The sequence below is a fragment of the Paramisgurnus dabryanus genome, chromosome 13, assembly GCF_030506205.2.
Source record: "Paramisgurnus dabryanus chromosome 13, PD_genome_1.1, whole genome shotgun sequence".
NCBI lineage: Eukaryota > Metazoa > Chordata > Actinopteri > Cypriniformes > Cobitidae > Paramisgurnus > Paramisgurnus dabryanus.
The window spans coordinates 25,939,653-25,967,086 of record NC_133349.1 but is presented as its reverse complement, the minus strand read 5'-3'; the positions used below and the strand labels follow the sequence as shown (position 1 = coordinate 25,967,086).

General features: G+C 36.1%; 1 protein-coding gene and 1 long non-coding RNA gene across 11 annotated transcripts in view; one reads left to right on the top strand and one right to left on the bottom strand.

The window, feature by feature from the left end:
- The window catches only part of grb10b (growth factor receptor-bound protein 10b), an 83,423-nt gene that overhangs the window by 37,763 nt on the left and 18,226 nt on the right, over positions 1 to 27,434 (top strand). For 6 of the 7 annotated variants that reach the window (XM_065246234.2, XM_065246236.2, XM_065246241.2 and 3 more), the window contains exon 5: positions 2,254 to 2,395. In XM_065246234.2, coding sequence (XP_065102306.2) covers positions 2,254 to 2,395 — 142 coding nt within the window. The remainder of the gene's footprint in view (positions 1 to 2,253; positions 2,396 to 27,434) is intronic. The other variant, XM_065246235.2, reaches the window with a different exon arrangement.
- LOC135782497 (uncharacterized) lies at positions 21,430 to 26,647 on the bottom strand. Of its 4 annotated transcripts, none has more exons than XR_012334797.1 (6): positions 25,232 to 26,647; positions 24,613 to 24,689; positions 24,225 to 24,306; positions 24,005 to 24,119; positions 22,027 to 22,065; positions 21,430 to 21,932 (listed from the first exon to the last, which is right to left on the bottom strand). It is a non-coding gene; the product is annotated as an uncharacterized lncRNA (long non-coding RNA). The 4 variants fall into 4 exon arrangements; XR_012334795.1 differs by having other exon boundaries at positions 24,613 to 25,418; positions 25,629 to 26,647; XR_012334796.1 differs by having other exon boundaries at positions 24,613 to 25,777; positions 25,867 to 26,647.

Sequence of the window (27,434 nt, the reverse complement as noted above, 5' to 3'; positions counted from 1 at the left end):
TGAGCCCCCATACACTGTCAGAAAAAAGGTACAAAACTGTACTTTTTTGTCACTGGAGTGGTACCCCAAGGTAGCTTTACGGGTATATAAACATCATACAATGTTGTACCTTTTGAGCTACATTACTGTTCCATAAGGATCTATTGTGTACCTTTAAAGGTACAGTTAACTGTTTTGTACCCCTAAAATTTAACTGGTACAAAATTGTTCCTTAAGGTACACAATTGGTCCTTAGGGCATAATATTGTACCCCATAAGGTACAACATTTTAATGTGTTGTATACCCATAAAGGTACAAAACGGTACCACCCCAGCGACATAAAAAGGAACAACTTTGTACCTTTTTTTCTGACAGTGTAGACAGCAACTTTCAGGGCCCAGAAAAAACTGTAAAGACATCGTAAAAAAGGTTACAGAGGTTCAACATTATTCATTTCATTAAGTGGCAAGAATACTTTTTATGCACTTAACTCATTCCCCACCAGCCCTTTTTAAAGAAGTTGCTGTGTTTTTCACAAACGTTTTACAATTGCCTTACAGTAATATTACCTTCTATAAATATATAAACATATATAAACATACAAATTTATTCTCTTTTTATAACCTCTTAAATATTGTAAGTTTCTTCAAAAATACCACATTTGGGGCAAAAAGCGGAAATAATTGCATTTTTGTAAAGTAATTTTGTTAGGGATCAGATTCAGAATGAAGATCAAACCATACACAGAGTTTAAAATTGATTAAATTAGTTTTTGCATCAGTGTTTTTATAAACTGGGTAACAGCGCCATTGAGTGGACAATAGCGGAATTACAGATTGTCATAAAAACTCGCCAGGAAAGCATCATTGGCAGGATTTTTGTTCAATTTATTGACGAGATAACTTGCAAATGCCGGAGAGAGAGTTAAAGTCAGCCCCCCACACATATTCACGATTCACGACAGCAGCACATGCACCAATGTTGTCTGTCAGCCATAGATAGAAATATACATAGATGCATCATTTGACCACTTCATAAATGTGTTAGCCAAACAGCCTTTAATAGGCCATCTATGTTTATTTATTCTGGGGTGAACTAATGCATAAAAAGCAAAAAGTTAACATACTGTAAACTAAGCTACTTTTCACTCAGGTGACCTCTTGTGGAAAACTGTGCTAATTAGCAAATCCAGGTGATTGGAACAAAATACTGGGGAGGACTTTTACTCATGGCACATGGATTTTCCACCTCTGGAAATAATGCAAGACAATTTCATTAGACCTTAGGCATTTGGATACCACTGCATGTACACACAACACATTTTGCTTGAAAAACCAAAGCATTTAAAGATCAAAGGTAGCTTAAAGGTGTAATGTGGGACTTTTAGTGGCATCTAGCACCAATGGCTCAGTCCACAGCTCAATCCTCTCTTCCGAAACGCATAGTGAAGCTACGGTAGCTGCCACAGGACAAACATGTCAACATCTGAGACAATGTAGTGACAAAATGTGCAATATAGAGCAGTTTGTCCATTTAGGGCTACTGTAGAAACATTGGCGAAACAAACGTTGGCGACATTCATGTAAGGGAACCCGTGGTGTAGATAAAAACAGCTCAGTCTAAGGTAAAAAAAAAAACAATAGGGTTCATTATGTAAAGTCTTTATACACCAATGATAATGTAGTTATGTATATTATATTGCATTTCTGTCAAGAGATCTTTCTTAAAGTCCGACATTGCAAGTAATTTTTTTGGGCTATTTTTGCCTTTATCGGATATATGTAATTAAGGAGATGACAGGAAAGTATAGGGTGAAGAGAAGGGTATGGGATTGGCAAAGGACCTCAGTCCAGGATTCGAACTCGGGTCCACTACACCGTCGGTCGGAGCCTTAAAAAAAAATACGCAAAATGATCTTTTTGAGCTAGCAGGTTTTTTTGTCTTAATCAAGAGCACTACTGGTGTTATTTCTTTGCTGTATTGTACCGAAACATCCGAGAATGAATGGTTTCCATTTGGTGAGCGTGTTTTTTCCTCAGCTGTGGATCAGGGCAGGAAGTTTAGCATGTTTAGTTCATGAACGATGGTTCACTGGAGCAAAGGTTCACTCAGAGGTTACCATTGAGAACTCCATATCTCTTCTTTTCCAAAATCCTCACTTCAAAAGTTATCCCTGTCTTATAGACCCAAGTGTGAAAGCTTATGAAGGTTGAGAAACAATGTCTATAATGTAGGCTTATATCCTAATCCAAATTATTTCTGTATTTCCCCAGAAGACTTCAGGAAGAGGAGCAACAGTACCGAACGTCGTCTCTACCTGCCATCCCCAACCCCTTTCCTGAGCTCTGCAGCCCTGCCGGTTCACCTACACTCAGCTCTGGCTCTTTACCTCAATGTCAGCCCACAGACAAATATGTAAGAAACCTTTATTTGATTCAACACTCACTTAGATGACCCAGAAATGACAGTTGTGTCATTATTTATTCACCCTATTGTCGAATGTGGATATTTTTCTTTGGGACACATAAGAAGAGATCTGAGAACTTCATAGAATCACTTTAGCTATGAAAGTGTAACTGCTATGCAATGACATTTTCTCTGGACACTATTTTTGTGTTCAGAGTTGGTAATTAACTGCAGTATTTTCATTTTTGGGAAAACCTTTTGCTCGAAACTGCCGGTATGGTTACCGAAAGTCTTGACAGCCAGTGGTGAGACTTAAGTGAATGACAGCTCTTCATCAAACATTGTGGGTGTGAATTGTGGTTTATTGCTTTTGCATGTATCCAGATACAGGTTTTTCTGGGAAACATGTGACTTCCTGTACAGTGTGTGACTCATGTGCGCTTACAGTAAGACTGTAAAAGTTGTGTACACAGGAATGTCCCCAGAATTATAATCGTGGGCTTTTTATATTTAATGCATTCACCCGATGAAAAATGACCGAATAATATTGGGAAAGGATGTGATCGTAAATGACTAGAGCCAGATTTGAGGTTGCCTTTAATCTCCACCACCACTCAGTGTTTCCACATGCTTCATTTTTGTGTATGTGCGCCTGTGATAATGCACCCGCACCTGTATGTATTTGTTTACGTTTTAATGTTTGTATCTGTGGGAGCGTTTGCTTACGTTTGTGTGTATATATAGTTATCTCTAGACCCCTGGCTGAAATTTGACTGTGAACCTTGACATATTCCTGGAAAGCTATATCATTCCTACAGGCTAACCACCTCCATATGGGGCCCGGATCTGTTACCGTAACATGGCCCCTACGTTACGGTAAAAATTGCTATAGACATTAATCAATTACCCTAATCCCTCTCTCTTCACTTTTATTGTGCTGTGGATGGAACCCAGCAGGGGTGTAAGTGCCAGAGAGGGCTTTCGGTCTGTCAATAAAAGAAAAAACCTGGAGGAACGCCTGGAAGTCATTTAAAACAGCTGAGAAATCTTCAGTGACTGATGATGTCCATAAATATAATCGAGACATAAAGCGCATTGCCTGTTGTTTGTATGTGAATAGCACACATTCCTTAAGAATATGGAAAATGTGAACATAAATGTTCCAGAGTCGTGGTGCTTTGCATGTCAGACAGGTACTGGAATTACACAAAAGCAAGAAATGCGCAACACATCAAAACAATTTTCTTCATTATACATACTTCATTTTACAAAAAAAAAACGTATAAGGTAAGGTGCTTCTTGATGCTTTCTGTGGAAATACGGCATCAGGCAGTAGAATTGGAAAAAAATTGTATGGATATGTCTGTAAATTGTTGTATGGAGGTGTCTGTAGAATTGTGTATACTGTGTCTGTAGAATTTTGTATGTACCTGTCTTTAGAATGTGTTATGCATGTGTTTGTAAAATGTGGTATGCATGTGTCTGTAGCATTTTGTATGCATCTGTTTGTAGAATGGTGTGTGCATGTGTCTGGAGAATGTGTATACTGTGTCTGAACAATGTTGTATGCATGTGTCTGTAGCATTTTGTGTAGCAGAATGTTTTTTTGGCCATGTCTGTCTGTAGAAGCTTATATGCATGTGACTGTCTGTAGATTGTTTTATGCATGTGTCTGTCTGTAGATTGTTGTTTGCCCATGTCTGTCTGTAGAATGTTGTATGCATGTGTTTGTCTGTAAAATGTTGTTTGCACATGTCTGTCTGTCTGTAGAATGTTGTATGCATGTGTTTGTCTGTAGAATTTTGTTTGCCCATGTCTGTCTGTAAAATCTTGTATGCACGTGTCTGTCTGTAGAACTTTTTATGCATATGTCTGTAGAATGTTGTATGCATGTGTCTGTCTGTAGAATGTTGTATGCATGTGTCTGTCTGTAGAATGTTGTATGCATGTGTTTGTCTGTAGAATGTTGTTTGCCCATGTCTGTCTGTAGAATCTTGTATGCATGTGTCTGTCTGTAGAACTTTTTATGCATGTGTCTGTCTGTAGAACTTTTTATGCATATGTCTGTAGAATGTTGTATACATGGGTCTGTCTGTAGAATCTTGTATGCATGTGTCTGTCTGTAGAATGTTGTTTGCTCATGTCTGTCTGTAGAATCTTGTATGCATGTGTCTGTCTGTAGAATGTTACATCTGTCTGTAGAATGTTGTATGCATGTGTCTATAGAATTTTGTATGCATGTGTCTGTATAATGCTGTATGCATTTGTCTGTCTGTAAAATGTTGTATACATGTGTCTGTCTGTAGAATGTTGAAAGCATGTGACTGTCTGTAGAATTTTGTGTGCATGTGTTTGTCTGTAGAATGTTGTTTGCCTATGTCTGTCTGTCTGTCTGTCTGTAGAATGTTGTATGCATGTGTTTTCTGTAGAATGTTGTTTGCCCATGTCTGTCTGTAAAATCTTGTATGCACGTGTCTGTCTGTAGAACTTTTTATGCATATGTCTGTAGAATGTTGTATACATGTGTCTATCTGTAGAATCTTGTATGCATGTGTCTGTCTGTAGAATGTTGTTTGCTCATGTCTGTCTGTAGAATGTTTTATACATGTGTCTGTCTGTCTGTAGAATGTTGTATGCACGTGTCTGTCTGTAGAATGGTGTTTGCTCATGTCTGTCTGTAGAATCTTGTATGCATGTGTCTGTCTGTAGAACTTTTTATGCATATGTCTGTAGAATGTGGTATACATGTGTCTGTCTGTAGAATCTTGTATGCATGTGTCTGTCTGTAGAATGTTGTATGCATGTGTTTGTCTGTAGAATGTTGTTTGCCCATGTCTGTCGGTCGGTAGAATGTTGTATGCATGTGTTTGTCTGTAGAATGTTGTTTGCCCATGTCTGTCGGTCGGTAGAATGTTGTATGCATGTGTTTGTCTGTAGAATGTTGTTTGCCCATGTCTGTCTGTAGAATGTTGTATACATGTGTCTGTCTGTCGGTAGAATGTTGTATACATGTGTCTGTCTGTAAAATGGTGTGTGCATGTGTTTGTCTGTAGAATGTTGTTTGCCCATGTCTGTCTGTAGAATGTTGTATGCATGTGTTTGTCTGTAGAATGTTGTTTGCACATGTCTGTCTGTCTGTAGAATGTTGTATGCATGTGTCTGTCTGTAGAATGTTGTTTGCTCATGTCTGTCTGTCTGTAGAATGTTGTATGCATGTGTTTGTCTGTAGAATGTTGTTTGCCCATGTCTGTCTGTCTGTAGAATGTTGTATGCATGTGTTTGTCTGTAGAATGTTGTTTTCCAATGTCTGTCTGTCTGTAGAATGTTGTATACATGTGTCTGTCGGTAGAATGTGTATGCATGTGTTTGTCTGTAGAATGTTGTTTGCCCATGTCTGTCGGTAGAATGTTGTATGCATGTGTTTGTCTGTAGAATGTTGTTTGCACATGTCTGTCTGTTTGTAGAATGTTGTTTGCCCATCTCTGTTTGTAGAATGTTGTATGCATGTGTTTGTCTGTAGAATGTTGTTTGCCCATGTCTGTCTGTCAGTAGAATGTTGTATGCATGTGTCTGTCTGTAGATTGTTGTTTGCCCATGTCTGTCTGTATAATCTTGTATGCACATGTCTGTCTGTAGAACTTTTAATGCATATGTCTGTAGAATGTTGTATGCATGTGTTTGTCTGTAGAATGTTGTTTGCCCATGTCTGTTGGCAGAATGTTGTATGCATGTGTTTGTCTGTAGAATGTTGTTTGCCAATGTCTGTCTGTCTGAAAAATGTTGTTTGCCCATGTCTGTCTGTAGAACTTTTTATGCATATGTCTGTAGAATGTTGTATGTGTCTGTCTGTAGAATGGTGTTTGCCCATGTCCATCTGTCTGTAGAATCTTGTATGCATGTGTCTGTCTGTAGAATGGTGTTTGTTCATGTCTGTCTGTAGAATCTTTTATGCATGTGTCTGTCTGTAGAATATTGTTTGCATGTGTCTGTGTGTAGAATGCTGTATGCATGTTTCTGTAGAAAGTTGTATATATGTGTCTGTAGAATATTCTTTACAAAGTGGAAAGGTTTGAGAATTTTTGATATGAAGCTGCTCTCTGGAATCTTTTGCATGTCACTGTCTCACAGCTGCCTTTGGTTTGCACCCCCTAGATAGTTTTTTTCACAAATGCACACTCATACAAGTACAGATGTCTTTCAGCCTGCTCGCCTGGTAAATTTTGTGTTTACAGAATTTTCCGAGCTGCAGGCGTTTTCTGACAGGCCCCCATTGCTCCCCCAGATTCCATGTGAAAGGCACGCGAACCAGAGCTCTTCCGCAAGCCAGAAGGACATTCGGTGGCACGGCATGGCTTTGCAGATCTAGAGTTCATTCTAACGACAGCTTGCTTGTCTGCCTACCTGACTTAAGATTAAAGTTTATTTGTAGCATACACCTCTATTCTTTTCTAGAACCTTTTAGCACGCCCTTACGAGATGTATATAACCACCCTATAGTGAGAAAGAAAGAGATGTAGGCTTTAATCCATTTAAAGCACTCACTGACATCAGTTTTTGGCACACGCTGAAAAGGCCTGGATCTCAAATAAGGGATGAGCAATATGTTTAATAGTATCTTACCTCACTTTAATGTGTTGATGCATTTTTACTCCAGGGTGAGGTAAGACGCTGGAAATAACCCAGCACTGGGAAGGGCTCTCAGGACTCATCAAGCCCACACAGGGCAAAACAACCTGAAACAGGACTAGGAGACGTTTGCACTGTATTTACTGCAGACACTGAGGTGTTGCACGGGCACATGTCAAGACCAATATTTGTATGTCAAGAGGAGCAAGAGATGTTATTTTAGTCATTGATGATGATCCCAGATCAAACACCTATGTTTTGGGTCTCACAAAGCCATTGTTGCTTTGATCCTTTATTTAGTTTAAAATTTAAAACCATGACACATGTATAGGCAATCATACAATGCTTACCTATGATGTGACACACTAACCATGGGCAAAGTGCCCTGCTCAAGCCTTTAAAGCCTTGAACCTTCAACCTTTTGGTTACCAGCCCTGAGCAGTAACCCTAAGACTATACTGTCATGCAAACCATGTTAAGTCACCACCCTGCATATCACCCTCTGATGGTGAGACAGTCTGGATCTTGATTATAGGGAAGTACTGTAATCCATTTTCTGGATCCTCCAGCTGTACACTAAATTCACAACTTGTTCAGTTAAAGATAATGACGGCTTCATCTCATGGTCTTAAGGGGGCAGTGAAAGATTTGGAGAATCTGCAAGCCTCTGATGGTTCACAACAAAGTTCCATGTATGTTTTAAATTGTGTCCCTAAAGGACCGGGGTAAGAAACATTCCTGCTGTCTCAAAGACATGATTGTGCTACCTCAAACCATTCTGATAGCCTGAGTGATTTAGCAGTATATAATTATATTTACATTTACATATACATTGCATAAATATGCAAATTACTCCCTGCCTCTACTCGATCAAATCAGCTTGAACCATAGATATGAATATGCAAATTAGTTTCTGGCTTCGTGTGAAAACGGAATTGTGTCTGGAACTGCTGAATGCGGCATCTATGTACATTTATATCTATGGTTTGAGCTGGTACGATTAAGTTTCACACAAATTAGTCCCACTTAATCGTACCAGATCAAACCATAGATATAAATGTACATAGACGATGCATTCAGCAGTTCCAGACACTTAGCTCCTAAGTCCGTTTTCACACAATGCATACGTGAGCTGTGCATTTGCAGCACAAATTTTTTTATCACTGATGTTAGCAGGTTTCTTTATCTACACTGCATATGTGCGCAGCGTGTGCTTGTGTCACATAAGTAGCTGAAGCAGCAATGCGGCAATTGTTTCAGAGATGAGTCAATGCGGCATCCTATGGCTCAAACAACTAATCCACTTGTTCAGCTGTGTTGATGTAATAGGCTGCATGTTTGTGACGTAGGAAACCAAAGTGATTTTAAACCAAAGTTTTGAGAAAACTCCAATTTTATGGAGAAAAATACTCACCGGTGGTGTTGATTGATGAATTTCCACATGTTTGTCTTAAAGCATATTAAAAACACCATATAGACATATAAATGACAATAAAAACTTGATTTTCACCACGTGGGGACTTTAACATCTGTTTATTTTTATTAGCATAAGTATTTCGTATTAGGGATATGGAATATTGCTAGGAATATTTTACTGGAAAATACAGTAAAAGTACTGATTATGAAAATACATTTTTGCTTTAATGGTATGGTAATGCAATTGTGAGGTAATGCAATGGTTCTTTATTATTAATCATGATAGTGGCATGTTACCGGTTTGTGTAGTATTTTAGAGAAATGTGGTGTGTCTAAGATATTCCAATAATAAATACAATAAAGCGTTTAACAGATAGTAAGGTATTTTCTCTCTCAGCGTCATTACACAAGGCATGACACTGATTGTGTGTGTACGTGTCAGGTCGCACGTCCAGGTGAGTTACTGTGCATGAAATCTGTGGAGTGGATTTGGTTTTCTCAGCTGTGCTGATACAAGTCACCATAGAGCTGTTGACAAATGCTGCTTTGGAGACATGCCAGGCTGTGGTTTAGTCTTTAGCCTCTCCTGAGTCATAGAGCCAATTTTATCTTTTACCCTACTGAACAAGTCGTAACCTGCCTGGATTACTGGTTTCTGAGTGCAGTCGTGACCAAGGACTGTGATTTAACTAGCTCCATCGCCAATTAAAACAAGCCATGGAGACAGCCAAGATACCCGCTAATGCTGTCATGCTGAGGTGCACTGCCATAAACCCTTTCCCAAAGGTCTCATGACCCTAGACTGGAATTTTAACCCATCGTTTGGGTTTGTCTATATGGCTCAACAATGAGTTAAAACAACTCAGCACTTTTTAGAGTGCAGTTAAGTTTGAAATCCCCAGATTCCCTGATCCAAAGATCAGAGTGCCCTTTACATAACTTGCCAACTGACACACTTGAAGATATCTTAAAGAGGACATATCATGAAAATCTAAATTTTCCACGTTTAAAGGATTAGTCCATTACCTTACAAAAATCCAGATAATTACTCACCACCATGTCTTCCAAAAAGTTGATATCTTTCTTTGTTCAGTCGAGAAGAAATTATGTTTTTTGAGGAAAACATTCCAGGATTTTTCTCATTTTAATGGAGTTTAATGGACCCCAACACTTAACAGTTTTAATGCAGTTTAAAATTGCAGTTTCAAAGGGTTCTAAACGATCTCAAAGGAGGCATAAGGGTTCTATCTAGCTAAACAATTGTCATTTTTGGCAAGAAAAAAAAAATGCACTTTTAAACCACAACTTCTCGTCTTCCTCCGTTTGTGTGACGCACCAGCGCGACCTCACGTAATACGTCATCACGTTAAGAGGTCATGGATGACGTATGCGAAACTACGCCTCAGTGTTTGCAAGTGTGGAGAAAGAGGACCGTTCCGACGTTGTTGAATGATACTAATTAATGTTTTTGTGTCAGTTTATTGTTTAAAATCGTCTGCAAATGTGCGTTTCATATATGTAACATGTGACCTTGCCACGGCATTACGCAATTATGTGAGGTTGTACTGGCGCGTCACACAGCCGGAGAAATACGAGATGTTGTGGTTTAAAGTGCATATTTTTTATTTTTCTTGCCAAAAATGACAATTGTTTCGCTAGATAAGACCCTTATGCCTCGTTTGGGATCGTTTAGAGTCCTTTGAAACTGCATTAAAACTGTTAAGTGTTGGGGTCCATTAAAGTCCATTTAAATTAGAAAAATCCTGCAATGTTTTCCTCAAAAAACATAATTTCTTCTCAACTGAACAAAGAAAGACATCAACATTTTGGATGACATGGTGGTGAGTAAATTATCTGGATTTTTTTAAGAAAATGGACTAATCCTTTAAGTGCTATATTTGAGTCCCTAATGCTTCTATTAACCTAGAAAATGTGTAAAAGATCAACCCAGCACCTTAGTTTTGGTAAACCATTCTCTGCAAGCATGTGAAAAAATACGTCATTGAAATTTGGCTTCCCTTGTGATGTCAGAAGGGGATAATAATGCCCCTTAATCTGCACTATCCAACCACTGTACTGCTATTAGTGCAGAGTTCAGCTCATTTGCATTCTGCACCACTATTGTTATTTTCACAGCATAGCTTAAATAATTATTGTTTCCAAACAGGTTTCACTGAACTGTACCCAATTGGTCATATAAAAAGCTCCACCTTGAACTTATTATTTTGATTGATTTGATGTTAGTATGTCGGTTAGTCAAGAAGCTCAAAGGGCCACGGTTTATCACAGTCCAGTTGGCTCCTGTTAAAAGATGTCATTCTTTACACCATCTTGACCAAAAAAGCAGATCAGAAATTGATCTGCCCAAATCTGCCCGACGGCCAACCGTTGGCTTGTGGTGCGCCTAACTTATAAAAATGCTGGGTTGTTTAAACCCATGGTTTGATAAAATATGGACAAACCCAACTTGTTTGGGACATTTTTGTATTTAACCAAACTATGTGTTGAAACGATCCAGCATTTTTAGCATGTACTGTAGTTAAGACTGTACAGTTCTTCTGGTGCCATCAGCCAATCAGCTTTGTCAAAATGTTATTTTCTCACAGCTATAGTGATTAATCACTTCACATGTAAAGCTGTCATTGGCCTAAAAAAGTGCTGAAAAACAAAATAAATCACATTTAAAGTAAGTAAGTAAAGAAATATCTTTCCATATGTGTTCGCTGATACATATGCAATGAATCTAGGCGGAATGAAAGCTCTACACTCTTGAGAAGTAATATATGGCTCATAGCTCCCAGCTATGTTTCTTGCTGTTTTTAACCCTTCACATTTACTGCGGTTCAGTGATTCTGCCCTGAACTGCTTTGTCAGCATTCAGAAGACTTATGGCTGAGGAGCTCAGATTTGTCAGCGCAGAGCAGCTGGATTCATGTAGGTCACACAGACGGCACGTAGCACAAGACTCTCATCTGGAGTGCAGGAATGCACGTCTGTCAAGTAGAAACTTCGGGACAGAGAGAGAGAGAAAAGGAACACAGGAAAGCCAAAAATTCTTTGTCAGCATGCAAAGTTTTGGAGTAGGAAATGACTGACAACTAACTTAATTTTGTGGCAGTAATTATGTCCAGAAAGAACCGGTGGAAAGGAGAGAAGAGGGAATGCCAGAAGAACATGGGACTTGGCAGTCACCCAGACCAGCCTCATTATGAAGACCCAGTGAGGCCGAGTGGGCTGTACTGTACAGAAACCCATGTTTCTTTCACCTTTGGCCTCATTTTTCAGTTTGAGGACCACATTCCTGTTGGTTCTTTACCCCATTCGTACTCAGATTGCTCCGGATAGTTTCAGCTTCAAAACAATGTTCTGGTTCAGTGATATGTTGAGTTGGACCGTTCTCTAAGGTTCAGCTATATTACAGGTCAGAGTTTAACTGTGTGATCCTCGGGGGAGGGCTTTTGGTGAAAACTCATTTATGGAAAAAGTGAGCTCATGTAGCCTTCCTCAATACTTTGCTAACAGTTATTTCAGTTAGTGGGAGTCTGTAACTAAAGTAGGGCCATCAGCCGATTAAAAAATAAAACTGACTGCCTGTAACAGCATTGTAAAAAGTGACAGAAGGATCTATTACTTCAATTGGTAACCCTTAAAAATATCTACGAAAATGTTTATCAACTTAAATTTCTTAACTTTAAGTGATTATTACTATTATCTTTTAGTGAAAATTATTTCAGTTAGTAACACCCCAAAATTTGTAGCTTTATCAACTAAAATGTTTCGCTCAAATTGAGAAAATTGAAAACTGGTTCTAAACTTTTTTTATTGTTTTTTTTTTCTGCTGTCTTGTTTTATCCGTACCGTGAGCTGAAAGTTTTAAGACATTGTGTGTAGTCTAAAGGTGGCGTAGAATGTAAAACTGTATTTACTTAGGCATAGATGAATAACAAAAGCTCTGTACATGGTAATGACATATCGTGAGCCTTAAACGCGTTTGTTTCCTTCTTTTTACGTAAACCTCATGCGCGTAAAACACTGCTGGAAAACAGGCCAATCTCAACATAACACCAACTGTGACGTTACAGTCATGATGTACGCCCCCAATATTAATTTACACATTAAATTGATTACAATGTTGTTAGAATGCTAAAAACAAAGTTGTGACTGATGAGTTAGCGCTATATGCTAGTTAATGTTTTATGCTAGCATCTAGGCTGAAGTTCTGCTATTGATGTCACAGTTATGTTTTGCAGATCCATACTGAAAAAAACAAACTTACCACTCAGAAACGTCCATTAACAATCTCCAAACAATTGATTATTCCTCAAATTCTGTATCTTCATCTGATACAAGCTCAAAAATATAAGGTCTGTTTGCACACACACAGAGCTACTGAAGAGCTGCTTTGTGAAACAGCCAATCAAAGCAGAGCTCAACATTATTATTCATGACCCCTTCAAATGAGGTAACAATGACTATTTCATTCTGAAGGCAAATCTTTGGGTTGTAAATGGACATCATGTCTCTGGATCATTTTTACACTTAATGTAGTCACATAACTTTTTTGTAAATATCAGAGAACAATGTAACATTTTATGTAAATGCATTCTTTGGCACCTTTAAGTAGTTCAACATGTTTAGATAACTGTGGTTTGGTGACTGAGGCATGTTGCCAGCGGTAGAATCTGGGGTTAGTGTGACTGCAAGCTAGCAAAAATAAAGGCAATTTAAATAAATTATTGCAAGTGCATTTAATCTTGCTATTTTGTAAAGAATTTATTATACTGAATTGAAGTAACATTGTTAGCTTTAATCTAACAATGAAATCTTTGCTGATATATTAACAAAATACTCTTTGAAAAACCGTGATTGATGTGGCGCCTGAGCACCCCAGTCTTGAAATTTCCCACATCACCATCTGCTCTAGAAAAACAGACAAATAATCACGCTGCCAGTTCTTCTGAGCATCGATCATTCCTAAACTTAACAGTTGTCATTTGTTGAACACAATTTGTGAATTTGTGACATGCATTTAAGATTGCTTGGTTATTTTCATCCCAGCTTTGGGTCAAAAATTAACAAACTGGGTTGAAAATAAAACCCCAAAGATATTTAGATTGGACCCAACAATGGGTTAAAACAACCCAGCATAGGTTAAATAACAACCAAACTTTTGACCCAATTTTTGACCCAATTCATTTCTGTTGCAATGACAACTGGTCAGAGAAACCAGAAATGTATGTGTCCCAGCTCCAAAAAGATGATTCACACCATGTCCTAACCAGATGCGATGCAAAATGATTCCAACGACAGGCAGTTTGTCCATACTGAACATAAAAAAGGGGTTTGGCATGACAAATCAATTACAATCACAGCCAATTGCAAAAAATTTTACTCTCGCACTTACCCAATTTATAAAAAAACTGAAGCAAAAATGTTTTTTCAGCTTTTAACTCTTTTTTTTTTTTTTTTTTTTTTAAAGAACTGTTCCTGATGAGTTTTTATGGTTATCTGTAATTCCGCGATTATCCACTAGATGGTGCACTTACCCAATTTATAAAAAAGTGAAGCAAAAAAATAATTTTATTTGTATTATTTATTATTTAAATTTTTTTTTGTTATATATTTCTGCTTTTAAAAGTACAATCTGTATCAGCTCATCCATGTATGATGATAAATATTTATTATGCACAGTACATTTTAATTGAATGGGATCTCTGTGAAGGCAGAGGTGTCAGCCGTGAAATAGAAACTGTTTCTAAAAAGAACACACTGTCGGTCGTTGCAACATCACATTGCGGCTGTTTAGGACAAAAATTCTGATTAACATAGTAAAGATACCTTTTATCGTGTCACGTGTAGTTAGGACACTGTGTTAGACAACTTTACGTTCCAAATAATAAATAGGATCGTACTTAATAATGAATGAAAGTGCATTAACAAAACTTTAAGTTTCAGATTTTTGCTGTGAGTGTTCAGACTTAAACTGTGATTTGTATTTCTTTTTTAAGGTAAATTAACATTATGCCACAAATGTTGCCTACAGTATATGTAGTCCTTAACTTGCTGGACTAGGATTACTGTATATTCAATCAATTTTGCTTTGTCTGGAATATCATCTTTGCCAAGTTTTACTGTGTGTAGTGATTGTCCGAGTGAATGGTCTTTAGTTGGCAACCGTTTATAGAGAGGAGGAGTTACTGTCTGGGTGGCATGGACAGGAAGCATTAATACGGTCCTGTCTGTTCTGCAATGATTGTTAAATTGACGTAATGATGTCATCCTTTTTGTGTGCAGATTTTTTGTCCCCAAACAGACAATGATTTGCTGTTGGGCTCAGTGGCGTTCCTGCGGCCCGAGTACACAACACAAAAACTCTCCGCTCTTATTGGGGAAATATTTTGGCTTTCTTTGGTTTGATCTCAGTTGGATGCCACAGGCTAAAGAGGCTGTCCATTCAGTGGTTGATTGTTAATGTCTATGTGTGTGGCTTAGAACGAGATGAAGGGCCAAAGGATCTGACAGCAGGGATTCATGCACACTGATAGTGTCCGTGTGATCTATATATACACTCTCTGTTCCTCCGATTGCTGGCCCAGATGAAAAAGAAGGCTTTCGCCCAAAAAATATGTCAGTTTGGCCATAAAAGATGTAGTATTTGGGAACTTAAAGATCTATCTATCTATCGATCTATCTATCTATCTATCTATCTATCTATCTATCTATCTATCTATCTATCTATCTATCTATCTATCTATCTATCTATCTATCTATCGGCCCAACTATGGGTTAAAACAATCCAGAATAGATTCAATTAACCCCCGCGATTGGTTTTGTCCATATTTTCCCGAAACAATCCATAAGTTCTTGAATTATATATATTTCCTTTATAAGTAATAAACAAAATTTAATGGCCGATAAAAAATATTAATTCCTCAAATATAATATAAATATGTAGACACACAAATCAAACATTCAGAACATTTTACAGTAACTAATAAATTGTAATATTATTTTATTTATTGTACACCTTTAAAATCTTTTGTTGGTCGTTGGGGTTAATATACTGAGTGAATAACATTATATGTATATGACTTATTAATGTCATTGCTTATAAAGTTTCTCGTCCAGTCTTTCTGGTCTCCTCTGTGTGGGGGTGTTGTGATGATGAATTGTTTCTGTGGTTTATGTTAACCTCAGTGTGGTGAAGACAGTAAGAGAACTGATGCAAGCTTGGCACTTTTGGACCAATCACAGACCTTACAGTAACCTTAAGACAGCTCTGGGCTATTTTAGCTCAAGGTTAATCATCGCAGATACATTTCTGCAGTCATGTCATCTGATAGGAGTGTCACAAATGCTCTCTTTGTCAATACACAGAAGACGTAATTACAGCCTGTTTAACACCTGTCTGTATTACGTAAGACTGAAGCATCTACTCGACCTCATGTGGCTCTTACTGCTGTTTATTAAAGTCGCAATGAAATTGAAATGAAAAACTATATATGTATTTTTAATAGTGTGGTATTATTAACAAATGACTTATCTGTGAGCTTCATTATTTTTTAAAAATTCGTGTGAACTCATAATCTTTAATCAAAAATGCAAATCTCCTCCCCTCCTCAAAACGATCTCTCTTCACTTCCGGTCAAAAGTATGGCAGGTGGGCGGGGTCCGGGAGAAGATCGCAGTGATTAGCAATCAGCAACACGACCCAACTTCAAACGATCCAATCAGATCTCGATGGACAAATTCAAATCCAGCCCTGCCTTATTTCATCTCAAAAGCCGTTTCATTCGGATATACGTCACCACGGGGAAAATAAGGCAATCTCTACTTCCGTTTCATGGCGACTTTAACTTATGCGAATGCATCCATGACTTGTAGGTTTGCAAATTTGCTCGGTTTAAAACATCCAGTAAATAAGGTTGGGATTTGTACGTTGTCAAAATGATCTACACTGTAAAATATGCAGCATGAAGTTAAACCAACTTGGTTTTGCAAGTAAATTCAACCAACTATTATTTTAAGTTTTGGCCTGGGAATAGTTGACATAACTTATAAAAATTAGTTTAAGTTATTTAACTTAAGTTACTACGCTGTAAAAATATTGTTGCACTTATATTTTTAAGTTAACTATTAGTGAGGACTTGGTATAAATTATAAAAATAAAGTTGAAATAACTTAAGCTAATTCAAACTAATTTTTTTAATGTATACAGTACTAAATTCTCACTAGTCAAGAAAGTTGAAATATATAATTTCAAAGTGATCTTACTTAAAAATTTAAGGGCAACAATGAATTTTTCACAGTGAACAGTAAACCATGCATTGTAAAAGAAATGCAGCATTTTTGTCAAATTAACATATATTTTTATACTACTTTAACTTTAAAAAGCATAGTTTTTTTGGTGTATTGATTAAACTGTAAAATGTATAATTTAGATCAACTTTAGAAATTACTTAAATTGGGAACACCTAAAATATTTAAACATTTTTAACTTGAATTTAAAAAAAAACTTTCAATTTAGGCGTTAACAATTGAAGTATTTTTTTAATTAATCTAACTTTTACTTTTCACAGTGTACTATTGGAAAAATCATAATTTTACTACAGTAACCATGGTTTATCCATGTTTTTTTTTTGTAGCAAAACCATGGTTATTTTGTGGTAACTGTGGTTTAAATATAGTAAACATGTTTTTTATTTTAAATTCAGGGTTGATTTGTCTTGAGTCTTAAACCAAAAATCTTTATTTTTTATTTTTTAGACTTTTATTATGCTTTTATATAATATTTAAAGTTGTTACATAAGGGAAAAGAAAAAGCTGTTTTGACAGCAACCACAAAGTTGTTAAATGAATTTCAAATTTCACTTTTACTCAATATTAATAATACCAGTCATAATATTTTCATTTAATTTATTTTAAGAGCAATACAGGCATGATTCCTACTTTAAGTGATCATGGACTTTGTGACACGGTTAGACCCAGTTTAAACCAATAAGAAGCATTTGACTCTTGACTAATAAGTCAAGAGTTTGGTGGTGAACGTGCTTTAGTGTCTCGTGTTTGCCTGGAAGTGTGTTGACAAGGAGCCATGTCTTTTTGAAGGCTTCTGTTTGTTCCTGCGCTGGTTTTGTCTGATTAGAGGTGAAGTCAGCCTCAGCTCGTGATGGGAGGAGCATGTCTGGTCATTATAAAGACACTTGTTAGCTCAGGGGAGGAGAAGGGGGAGACTCATCAAAGGATGACTTACATACAATACATTTGTAGGCCAGCGGAAAGTCATAGGGTCCCAGGATTAGTAATGACAATGGCATTTTGAAATCAGCCTGTTGGACGGGATTTTTTCTCTCATGCGTCATTACCACCCATTCTTCGTCATATAATTAGAGACAGGCATGATGTAAACCGAGTGGGAAATATGTAGGTTTTCTCTCAAAGAATAAGATCTTGTGCGAATCCTCCCTCATCTTGTATTTCATCCATACATGTTACAGGCTTTATTGCAGCATTACATAAAGAGCGTGTTTGTATGCTATTCAAACATAGATAGCAAGTTCTTTGGTGCCACATTCATCCATAAATAATCAAGTTTCCTAATATATGTACACTAGGCCTATCATACACTGTAAAACAATCCATGTTGCACTTAATTTTTTAAGTTTAATCAACTTGAATTGTGCAAAAAAAAAAAAAAACAGTAGGCAGAGGAACTGGCACTATATCGCCTAAAACTGGTTTTGAGTGGGATTATATAACAAAGAACCAGACTTTATCTTTCCACCATTTGCAGAATGGCCAGAGAGTATCAATCTTTCCCTTACCCATAAATGTAAGCAATTGTGAGCAGTTTTACAGGACTGATGATGGAAAACTCCCAGTCGTCACAGTAGTCCAGACTGACCCAGGATCATCTAACCTCTCCTAATTCCTCCCATAATAAATTTCACGAGAGAGTAAACACAAATCTGATGTCAGATCAGGTGGTGTGGACATTATGCGACCAGCTCAAAGAGAGTTGCCTATTCAGTCAGAGACAAACATACTGGAAACTGGGAACAGGAAAATGACTGGACATACTGGTCTTAGACTGGAACTGAAATCTAACACCATTCCTTTCCTATAACGGCTTTAATTAATGACTGGAAAACGAGGTGCGGTAATATGTGTTGGCTAGCGTAGCGTCTCACCACTTAATGCTGAATTAACAACCCGAAGTCATTCATTCTCGCAACACTGTTGGGAAAAATGCTCCTGCGTGACAATATAATTGTCTTATGTAACTTAATATGTGTGCGTTGGGTGGAACTGGTCTTCAGAAAGAGCCCAAGGCTGTTGGACTGTTGCAGTCATTATTTGTCCTCATAGCAGTCTGATTGCAAGCTAAGCTTTGTTTTTCTTACCCTAGAAGGGATTTTGCTTTGTTTTGGAGGCTCTTTCATGGTTAGAAATATTTCAATGATTTCCAGATTTGCAATGGAAAAAAGTTTCCTTTTTACACAATTTTGGAAACAAACACTTGTCAAAGTCATAGCCTGGGCGAGTCTGAAACACTAAAGGTTTCCAAAAGTGTTAAAGCTCCAAGAAGTAACCATGAAAGCAACATTAAAGCATTTTTACATTACTTATGCACTGTATGATAAGTCTTTTAAAGTTGTATGATAACATTGTATTAGAAACAGACCAAAGGATGTCACCGTAACTCTCAAATCACATTTTTCAGTCTGGACTGAAGATTTGTTATTAAAGGAGACAGAGAATGAAAAACCATTTTTACCTTGTCTTTGTTGAATAATAGTAGTCTACCCGCATTCACTAACATACAAAAAGTCCTAGACATGCTAAACATTTCAGTCTCATAGAAATTCCTCTTTTAGAAATGTCAGACAGAAAACGGCCCAATCTGAAAAACTGATGCTTATGACATCACAGGCATCTCACTGCCCCTTCACTTTAAAATAATTGGCTACACTTTTTGTGTGGCAGCAAAGTCAGCCAATCAGTAATAAGATTGCAAGTTAAGCCAGTAGGGGGAGCCAAATAGGTGCAAAACCACTTGTTTAAAATCCCCCACCCTAATAGAGCTATCTGAGAGAGGTTCAATCATTCTATGTCACCTTTAAAACAAGGCAAAATTAGGGCTGTGAAGATAAAATAAATTAAAATTTAATTTAATTTAATTTAATTTAATTTTAATTTAATTTAATTTAATTTAATTTAATTTAATTTAATTTAATTTAATTTAATTTAATTTAATTTAATTTATGAAAATTAAATTAAAAACAATACAAAACAAAACAAAGTAAAATAAAATAAAATAATATAAAATACTTTATCTTTCCACCATTTGCAGAATGGCCAGAGAGTATCAATCTTTCCCTTACCCATAAATGTAAGCAATTGTGAGGAGTTTTACAGGACTGATGATGGAAAACTCCCAGTCGTCACAGTAGTCCAGACTGACCCAGGATCATCTAACCTCTCCTAATTCCTCCCATAATAAATTTCACGAGAGAGTAAACACAAATCTGATGTCAGATCAGATGTCAAAAACAATACAAAACAAAACAAAGTAAAATAAAATAAAATAATATAAAATATAAGATATAACATATAAAGAATATAAAAAATAAAATAAAATAAAATACACCTTGTAATCAATGTTAACTTACATGTTGGAATATCATACATTTCACAAGTATTTTTGGCAAAAGCGACATGTAACCAAATTCACGTTTATTTTGGCTAGAAGTCTAGGTAAACCAGACTATATTGGGTTTACCTAGACGGTAAAATGCTATTGCCTGCTGGGTCACTACATCTAAACTACAAATAAAATGGCCAAACACAGTCCTGCCTTTCAGTTAACCTCTATAAAAATGCATTTTTACACAGTTTTATAAGTTTCGCATTTATAGTTTTGTTTTTACAGACAATTCAAGTTTGAACCTAGCTCGCAACATTTCCATCCCGACTCGCTCCCCAGCAATTTTGCTATAAATGCGTTTAAAAGACGTCTAATTGTTGTCCAAACACAGCCCAGACGTCTAGGCTAAAACAAGGCAAAATTAGAACTGTGAAAATAAAATAAAATAATAAAATAAAATAAAATTTAAAAAAAGTCATAGCCTGGGCGAGTCTGAAACACTAAAATTTCCCAAAAGCGTATAAGCTCCAAAAAGTAACCATGAAAGCAACATCAAAGCATTTCACATTACTTATGCACTGTATGATAAGTCTTTTAAAGTTGTATGATAACATTGTATTAGAAACAGACCAAAGGATGTCACCATAACTCTCAAATCAAAATTTAAAGACTGAAGATTTGTTATTAAAACAAGGCAAAATTAGGGCTGTGAAAATTAAATTAAATTAAATTAAATTAAATTAAATTAAATTAAATTAAATTAAATTAAATTAAATTAAATTAAATTAAAAACAAAACAAAACAAAACAAAGTAAAATAAAATAAAATAATATAAAATATAAGATATAACATATAAAGAATAAAAAAAATAAAATATAATAAAATAAAATAAAATCAAATACATCTTGTAATCAATGTTAACTTACATGTTGGAATATCATACACTGTAAAAAGTTTATTGTCAAATTAACAGTAACTTACTGGCAACAATTATCCAGTAGTTCCTGTATTTCAAACAACAGTAAAATTACTGTAGAAAGAATGACAGTAGTTTAAAGGATACTGCAAAATGAAGTACAGTATTATACTGTTTTTTGTAAGATCCAACATACAGCATTTTACTGTTATACTGGAAATGTTACTGTTATTTATTTTACAGTATAAAATATATACTACTGTATTTTCCAATTTTACTGTTATTTATTTTACAGTGTAAAATATATACTACTGTATTTTTTCAATTTTACTGTTATTTATTTTACAGTGTAAAATATATACTACTGTATTTTTTAAGATTAAATTAAATACTGTTATTTTATTGGTTGATGTTAAATATAAAGACAACAACTATATCTTTAAAAGCAGAAAATTTATTGTGCAGTTTTAACTGTATATTTGTAACAATATTAACAAAAATAACAAAAAAATGATTAGATTTTAAACAAAAAGTAAAGAAAAAATAACAAAATCAGTCAGCAATCAATGTATCCAATTGTTGCCATAGTGTAGTTACCCTAAATGAGAAAACCACATCATACAATACAGTGAAAAGCATAATTACAATACAGTTTTTTGTAGGTAGTATGGGTGGTGGTGGCAGGATGAAGGTGTAGGTCAGTAGTAGGCAACGTCGGTCCTGGAGTGCCGAAATCCTGCAGATTTCATTTCCAACCCTGATAAAACCTCGCCTACCTGTAGTTTTCTGGTGACTCTTCAGATCTAGTTGTTCAGGTGTGTTTGTTTAGAGCTGGAGCAAAACTCTGCAGGACAACGGCACTCCAGGACCGACATTTCCTACACCTGGTGTAGGTGGTGGGGGCGTCATATACAGCAGGGGCGACAGCACTTGTGATAATCCTGTAACAAATGATAAAACAAATTAATAATAAGTCAAAAAATTAACTAATCATCTAAAATGCTTGTTTTTAGCAATAATGTACTTTGAGCTCACCAGTTATAATCTAGAACATGGCCAAGTCTCGAGATCCACCTTGAGAGAACAGAGAAAATATTACGGAGAATGTTACAATAACATTACTGAAAGCTTAAATAACCCAGTCGCAGTGCTGGTTGGTGACTTCTTTTTCAAGGGTGCACGATGCAAAGCTTGTCACAACATGTATTTAGCGCGTCATGTAAACTTATGTGTATCACGCATCATGTCAAAATGCGTGTCTGCTGCAGATGCTTCAAAGGGGTTTATTATAAACGATCTCGCTAAATCTCATGTGTAATCAGAGTTTAGTGTTAAGTTAGTGTCTTGCGAGTATTTTGTGAAAGTGAGTGTCATAAAATCATAAACCCTTCTGACGCTTTTACAGCAGGCACGTATTTTCACATAAGGCAAGATGCACATGGTTAACATGACACAACGAACGCATACTTTGACATGATGAGCAACACACATTACACTCTGAACACATATTTTGAATTTGCACCACTTAGGAGAGAAGTCACCAGCCACCACTGCGAAGTAGAATTACATTTTGAATAAATATTATTTAATAGACCACAGGTAGACTATTAAATATTTTTGCACGATTTTACACATTTCAGTGACTAAAACATGACACAAATATTACCCATAAATAGGGGTGTGCCGGTTTCAGAATTGGTGATGTCGGTTATGACATGAGTCAAATGTGACGGTTCGTAACATAACTGTCGGTGGGGTGTGTTTTGCTCGTTTAAATGCTCGTGGATTGACGGGAAAGTGTCATTTTACCATAAAATCATGAATGTTATGCCAAGTGTGTTTCAAACAGTAATAATGTTGAACAATTTAACAGAAAGCAATGAAATATTTAAAAAACACACTATTGCAAGAAGACTGCGCTGTCACTCTCTGCCCAGCATAAATTAATCCTCTATCTATCATCTATCTTAATAATCTTTAGAGAAACAAATTTGTGCCATGGGCTTTTTATGTCTGTAATTGTGTCTATATTTATCTGTCAGTACAGAACAGCACAAAAACAATGTGGATTTAAAGCGTATTGAAGAGGTTTTGCTCATAAATGCAGGTAAAAGAAAGTAATGTGAACTTCAGATTGTTATTAAACTGCACTCTATGCGCTGCAAACGCAACCGGTGTAAAAGCACAATGGCCACGCGCAGCAAACGCTCTCCACAGACGCGCTGCAGAGTGCTCACCCGGCGTTTGAATAAACTAGACACTGATTAGCTACTTGCTCTACGTTTCTTTAAAATTAACAGCAAGCAGTGAATGTGCGTTCAGGAGAGTTAGTAGGTTAGCATGGGAGGATTTGAACTTGAAAAGCGGAGTGTACTGACGGAAGAGATGATTTGAAAGGTGAGACTTTGTTTAATATGTTTAATCTCAAAAGTAACCGAAAAGTAACCTGGTTTGTCCTGTATGTCAGCGCGTTGTCAGTGTTGCTCCGCTCTGTATTTTCACTGCGTGAGAACATGAGGGGGCGTGTAACACAGACTGTTAACAATTGTTTTTAATTAGTATTTTAAAATTCTTTGATAAAAAATGTTTTTAAAAATATTTTAATAACACGGTTTTGCCGGTTATAGAGTTCTAATGACGGTGTTCAACTATAACCGTCGGTCTCACGGTTATATAATGACCGTCACACCCCTACCCATAAATAATAACTGGTGTATGAAATAAATAAATGTGTTAACTATAATAATTATTATCAATAAACACAAAACTAATTCCGTATAGACCATTCCAAACTTAAGACGTTAAATGAACAAATTTACACAAAACTATATACGAACCAATTACCACTAAGTAAGGTTTGTTATGGCAAAACAATTTATAGAAATACGTTGTTTGTACAATTTTAGAAGTGTTATAGACTGTCTTTTGTAGTCACCAAAAATGTTTAACGTTTAGTGTGCAATGATGGGTTTGGACATGCTACACTGAAGGAGACAAAAAAGAGATACAGTACCTCTGTTACCTCCACTTTCAGGATATTGACACCATCCATTCTGATGCTGGCTCCTCACATCAAGGTGGTTTAAAGTGCCATGAAAAATTGTTGTTGGTGTTAGCTTTGCTGAATCCTGTGAAAATAACATGTACTGAGTAACTAAAAATACAAGTTAAAGAGATGAGTAATAAATTGCATCAAAATCTAACCTCTATTGTTAGCCAAACTCAAAACTTACATTTTCCAGACAAAAGGTAAACTTGCTGTATTCTCAAGAAATAAAATGAGCAGTGCAGGGTTTTTCTCCATATCAGAAACACCTGTGTAAACATAAAAATAAAACACAAGTTATTGCCACACTGATTAAAATATACTGTACTAAGTATGGGAGCTGTAAGAGATTAATACACACTCATTAAATACACTCAGCAAGTAGTTGCTTACCTATAAATATTAAAATAATTATTGGATAAATTTAATCATTGTTAATGTGCTCCCAACTGATGTGCTGTTCCAGTTCTGTGCATTTTTCAAGTGTATAGGCAGTTCCTGACCAAACGCTTGACCAGTCCAGTACAGTAAAGTAAAGTAAAGTAATTTCAAATTGGGTATAAAAAAAATTATACCTTTTTGAGCCAGTATGTCCTGTCTTCAGATTTAGATGAAGGTCCTTCCCAAACCACATCTTGATGTCATAAAGAATCTTAAACACATAACATTTCAACAGAATGATTCAGGGCACTTGCACAGTTATACCTGAAAATGAATAGATTTTGTTCTAACTCAGATGATCACATGATATTGTCATAACAACATAATAATAAGTAAGATATTGTTTCTGTCTTAATAGATTGATTGCAGGCTTTGCCTGATGCTAAATGCATGGTAAAAAATTTTTATTAACAGATAATTGAACCACGTAAAAAAATAATAATAATTGAACCACGTGACTTCTCCCGATCATCCGGGACATATGACCATCATGTAATGGCAGCGTATACAAAACAGGGATACAAAGGAAAACGTTGATCATTGGATTAATCCATATCAGGTCCTAGAACACATTTTCAGATCTCATGTCAGCAGAACACTAATACATTTTCACATAAATATTCGCAGATATTACTTAAATCCACAATACATATTTGTGTATGGATAGTCCTATTATTAGCAGATGAACAAAAGTTATGTGACTGAAAAGAGTAAGGCTTTTATGAAACTACACAATAATAAGTTAGTACTCACCCACTGTTTAAAAAAGCACTGCTGGTCTCAATCCAAGTGAGCACACAAACACACCGCCACGCAAGCACAGGATCTCTTCAGTGCGATGTCCGCTGAAGTGATGATATCCCCGCGATAGACGAAAGGACCAGCATGCAGGCGTAAAACTAGAAAATTTGTCGTGGACTGTAGCCCAGATTTACATACACTAATAAAGAAGATAAAACATTGTTAAATCTATTATACGTCTTTTCAATACTTCTAGCTGCCATAATGTTCAGTCAAGTTCACGTTCAGTCATTAATGTATTATTTTAAACCTATTCCACAGATATTCATTAAACAACGTATTCTGGCACAACATAATTCAAGTTTATAACGTTATTTATTTAACACATTAATTTCTTTCTCTTACTTACCTCAGCAAAGTCTCTGTCAACACAACACGATAAGCTCAGACTCGCCCTGACCGTTAATTTGAAAATGCCCTGCGCGGGGTTTTACACAGTGAACGTGCTTTATTTTGCACACAGGCAGACAATCATTGTGTAGTTGCAGAAGTTGTTTGCTGTTATGACAGAAATTAAGTAAAATTTAGCCGAAAGAACCCTTTAGTGCCAATAAAGTCTCATACCAGATATTGCATATAGCACTTACCAGATAATGATGAAGTGAGTGAAGACAAACACGACGACACAATATCTCGTATAATAGCTCGCTGTCATTTTGTGGTCACAAAATTAATGTTAGCATATACGTATTAATATTCACCCAGCAGATATTAATAAAGAAATACGCGCTAGATGAGCAGAACAGATACGACGACACACACGCGTTCTCCCACTCCCCCTACTGACAGAACTGAGGAGCACATCACGTGACCGACTCGCGCCTGAACCCTCCGCATTTGTTTAATCAAATTCTAAAATTAGCGCTTTTTTAACTAATCGACTGTTATTTGAAGATTATACATATATATTATCGCCTAAACTAATCTTAAAAATACATTTTGTGACCCAGAGGCAACAATATTAAGAACTGATGGTATGTCTATTGAATTGGCTGGTGATTTCATTAAAGCCTCAGAAAAGGCACCTGATTTATGTTAAAGGAACACACCGAGCATCTGATGTGAAAACAGACATTAAACCAAATATCTCACAAAAAAATTAAGCATTTAAGATATAAATAGACGTTTGTCATTGTGTTTTGCAGTTGGTTGGTAATACTGTATTCAGAGTAATATTTCCCATAATGCATTGGAAAACTACAGTAGCCTACTGTACAAAGCTTATGCAGTAAAAAACTGTTGAAAATACATTAAAATACTGTGGAAACAACAAATCTATAGTAACAAACTGTAAACAACTTATACAGTAAGAAACTGTCGAGAAAAACAGTAAAAAACTGTGAAAACAACGAAAATTATTTACAGTGTACATCTCACACGTATTTTTGGCAAAAGCGACATGTAACCAAATTCACGTTTATTTTGGCTAGAAGTCTAGGTAGTCTAGGCTGTGAAAATTAAATTATATTAAATTAAATTACATTACATTACATTACATTACATTAAATTTAAAGAATAAAATAAAATTTAAAAAAGTCATAGCCTGGGCTAGTCTGAAACACTAAAATTGTTACAAATAAAATTTATATATTTCACAATTAAATGAAATGAAATGAAATGAAATGAAATGAAATGAAATGAAATAAAAATATAAGATATAAAATATAAAGAATATAAAAATAAAATAAAATATTGTATTCAATGTTAACTTACATTTTGGAATATCATACATCTCACAAGTAATTTTGTCAAAAGCGACATGTAACCAAATTCATGTTCATTTTGGCTAGAAATCTAGGTAAACCAGACTATATCGGGTTTACCTAGACGGTGAATTGACAGCTATTGCCTGCTGGGTCTCTACATCTAAACGACAAATAAAACGGCCAAAAACGAACACAGTCGTGCCTTTCAGTTAACCTCTTTGAAACTGCACCAGTCATCATGTGATAATATAGGTCAGCTGGATAATGACGGACGCGCTGCACGATACGTCTGCAGCTTATGGCTCTATGAGCTGGTGTGAGCACATATGTGACCCAGTCGTCTCCCCGCCGACCGCCTAAATGCCGGAGTGATGAGTGAAAGAGAGGAGGAGGAGAAAAGGAGGAGCGGTGGAGCCAGCTGGAGCACTGGAGAGTTTGCATACCTTTCA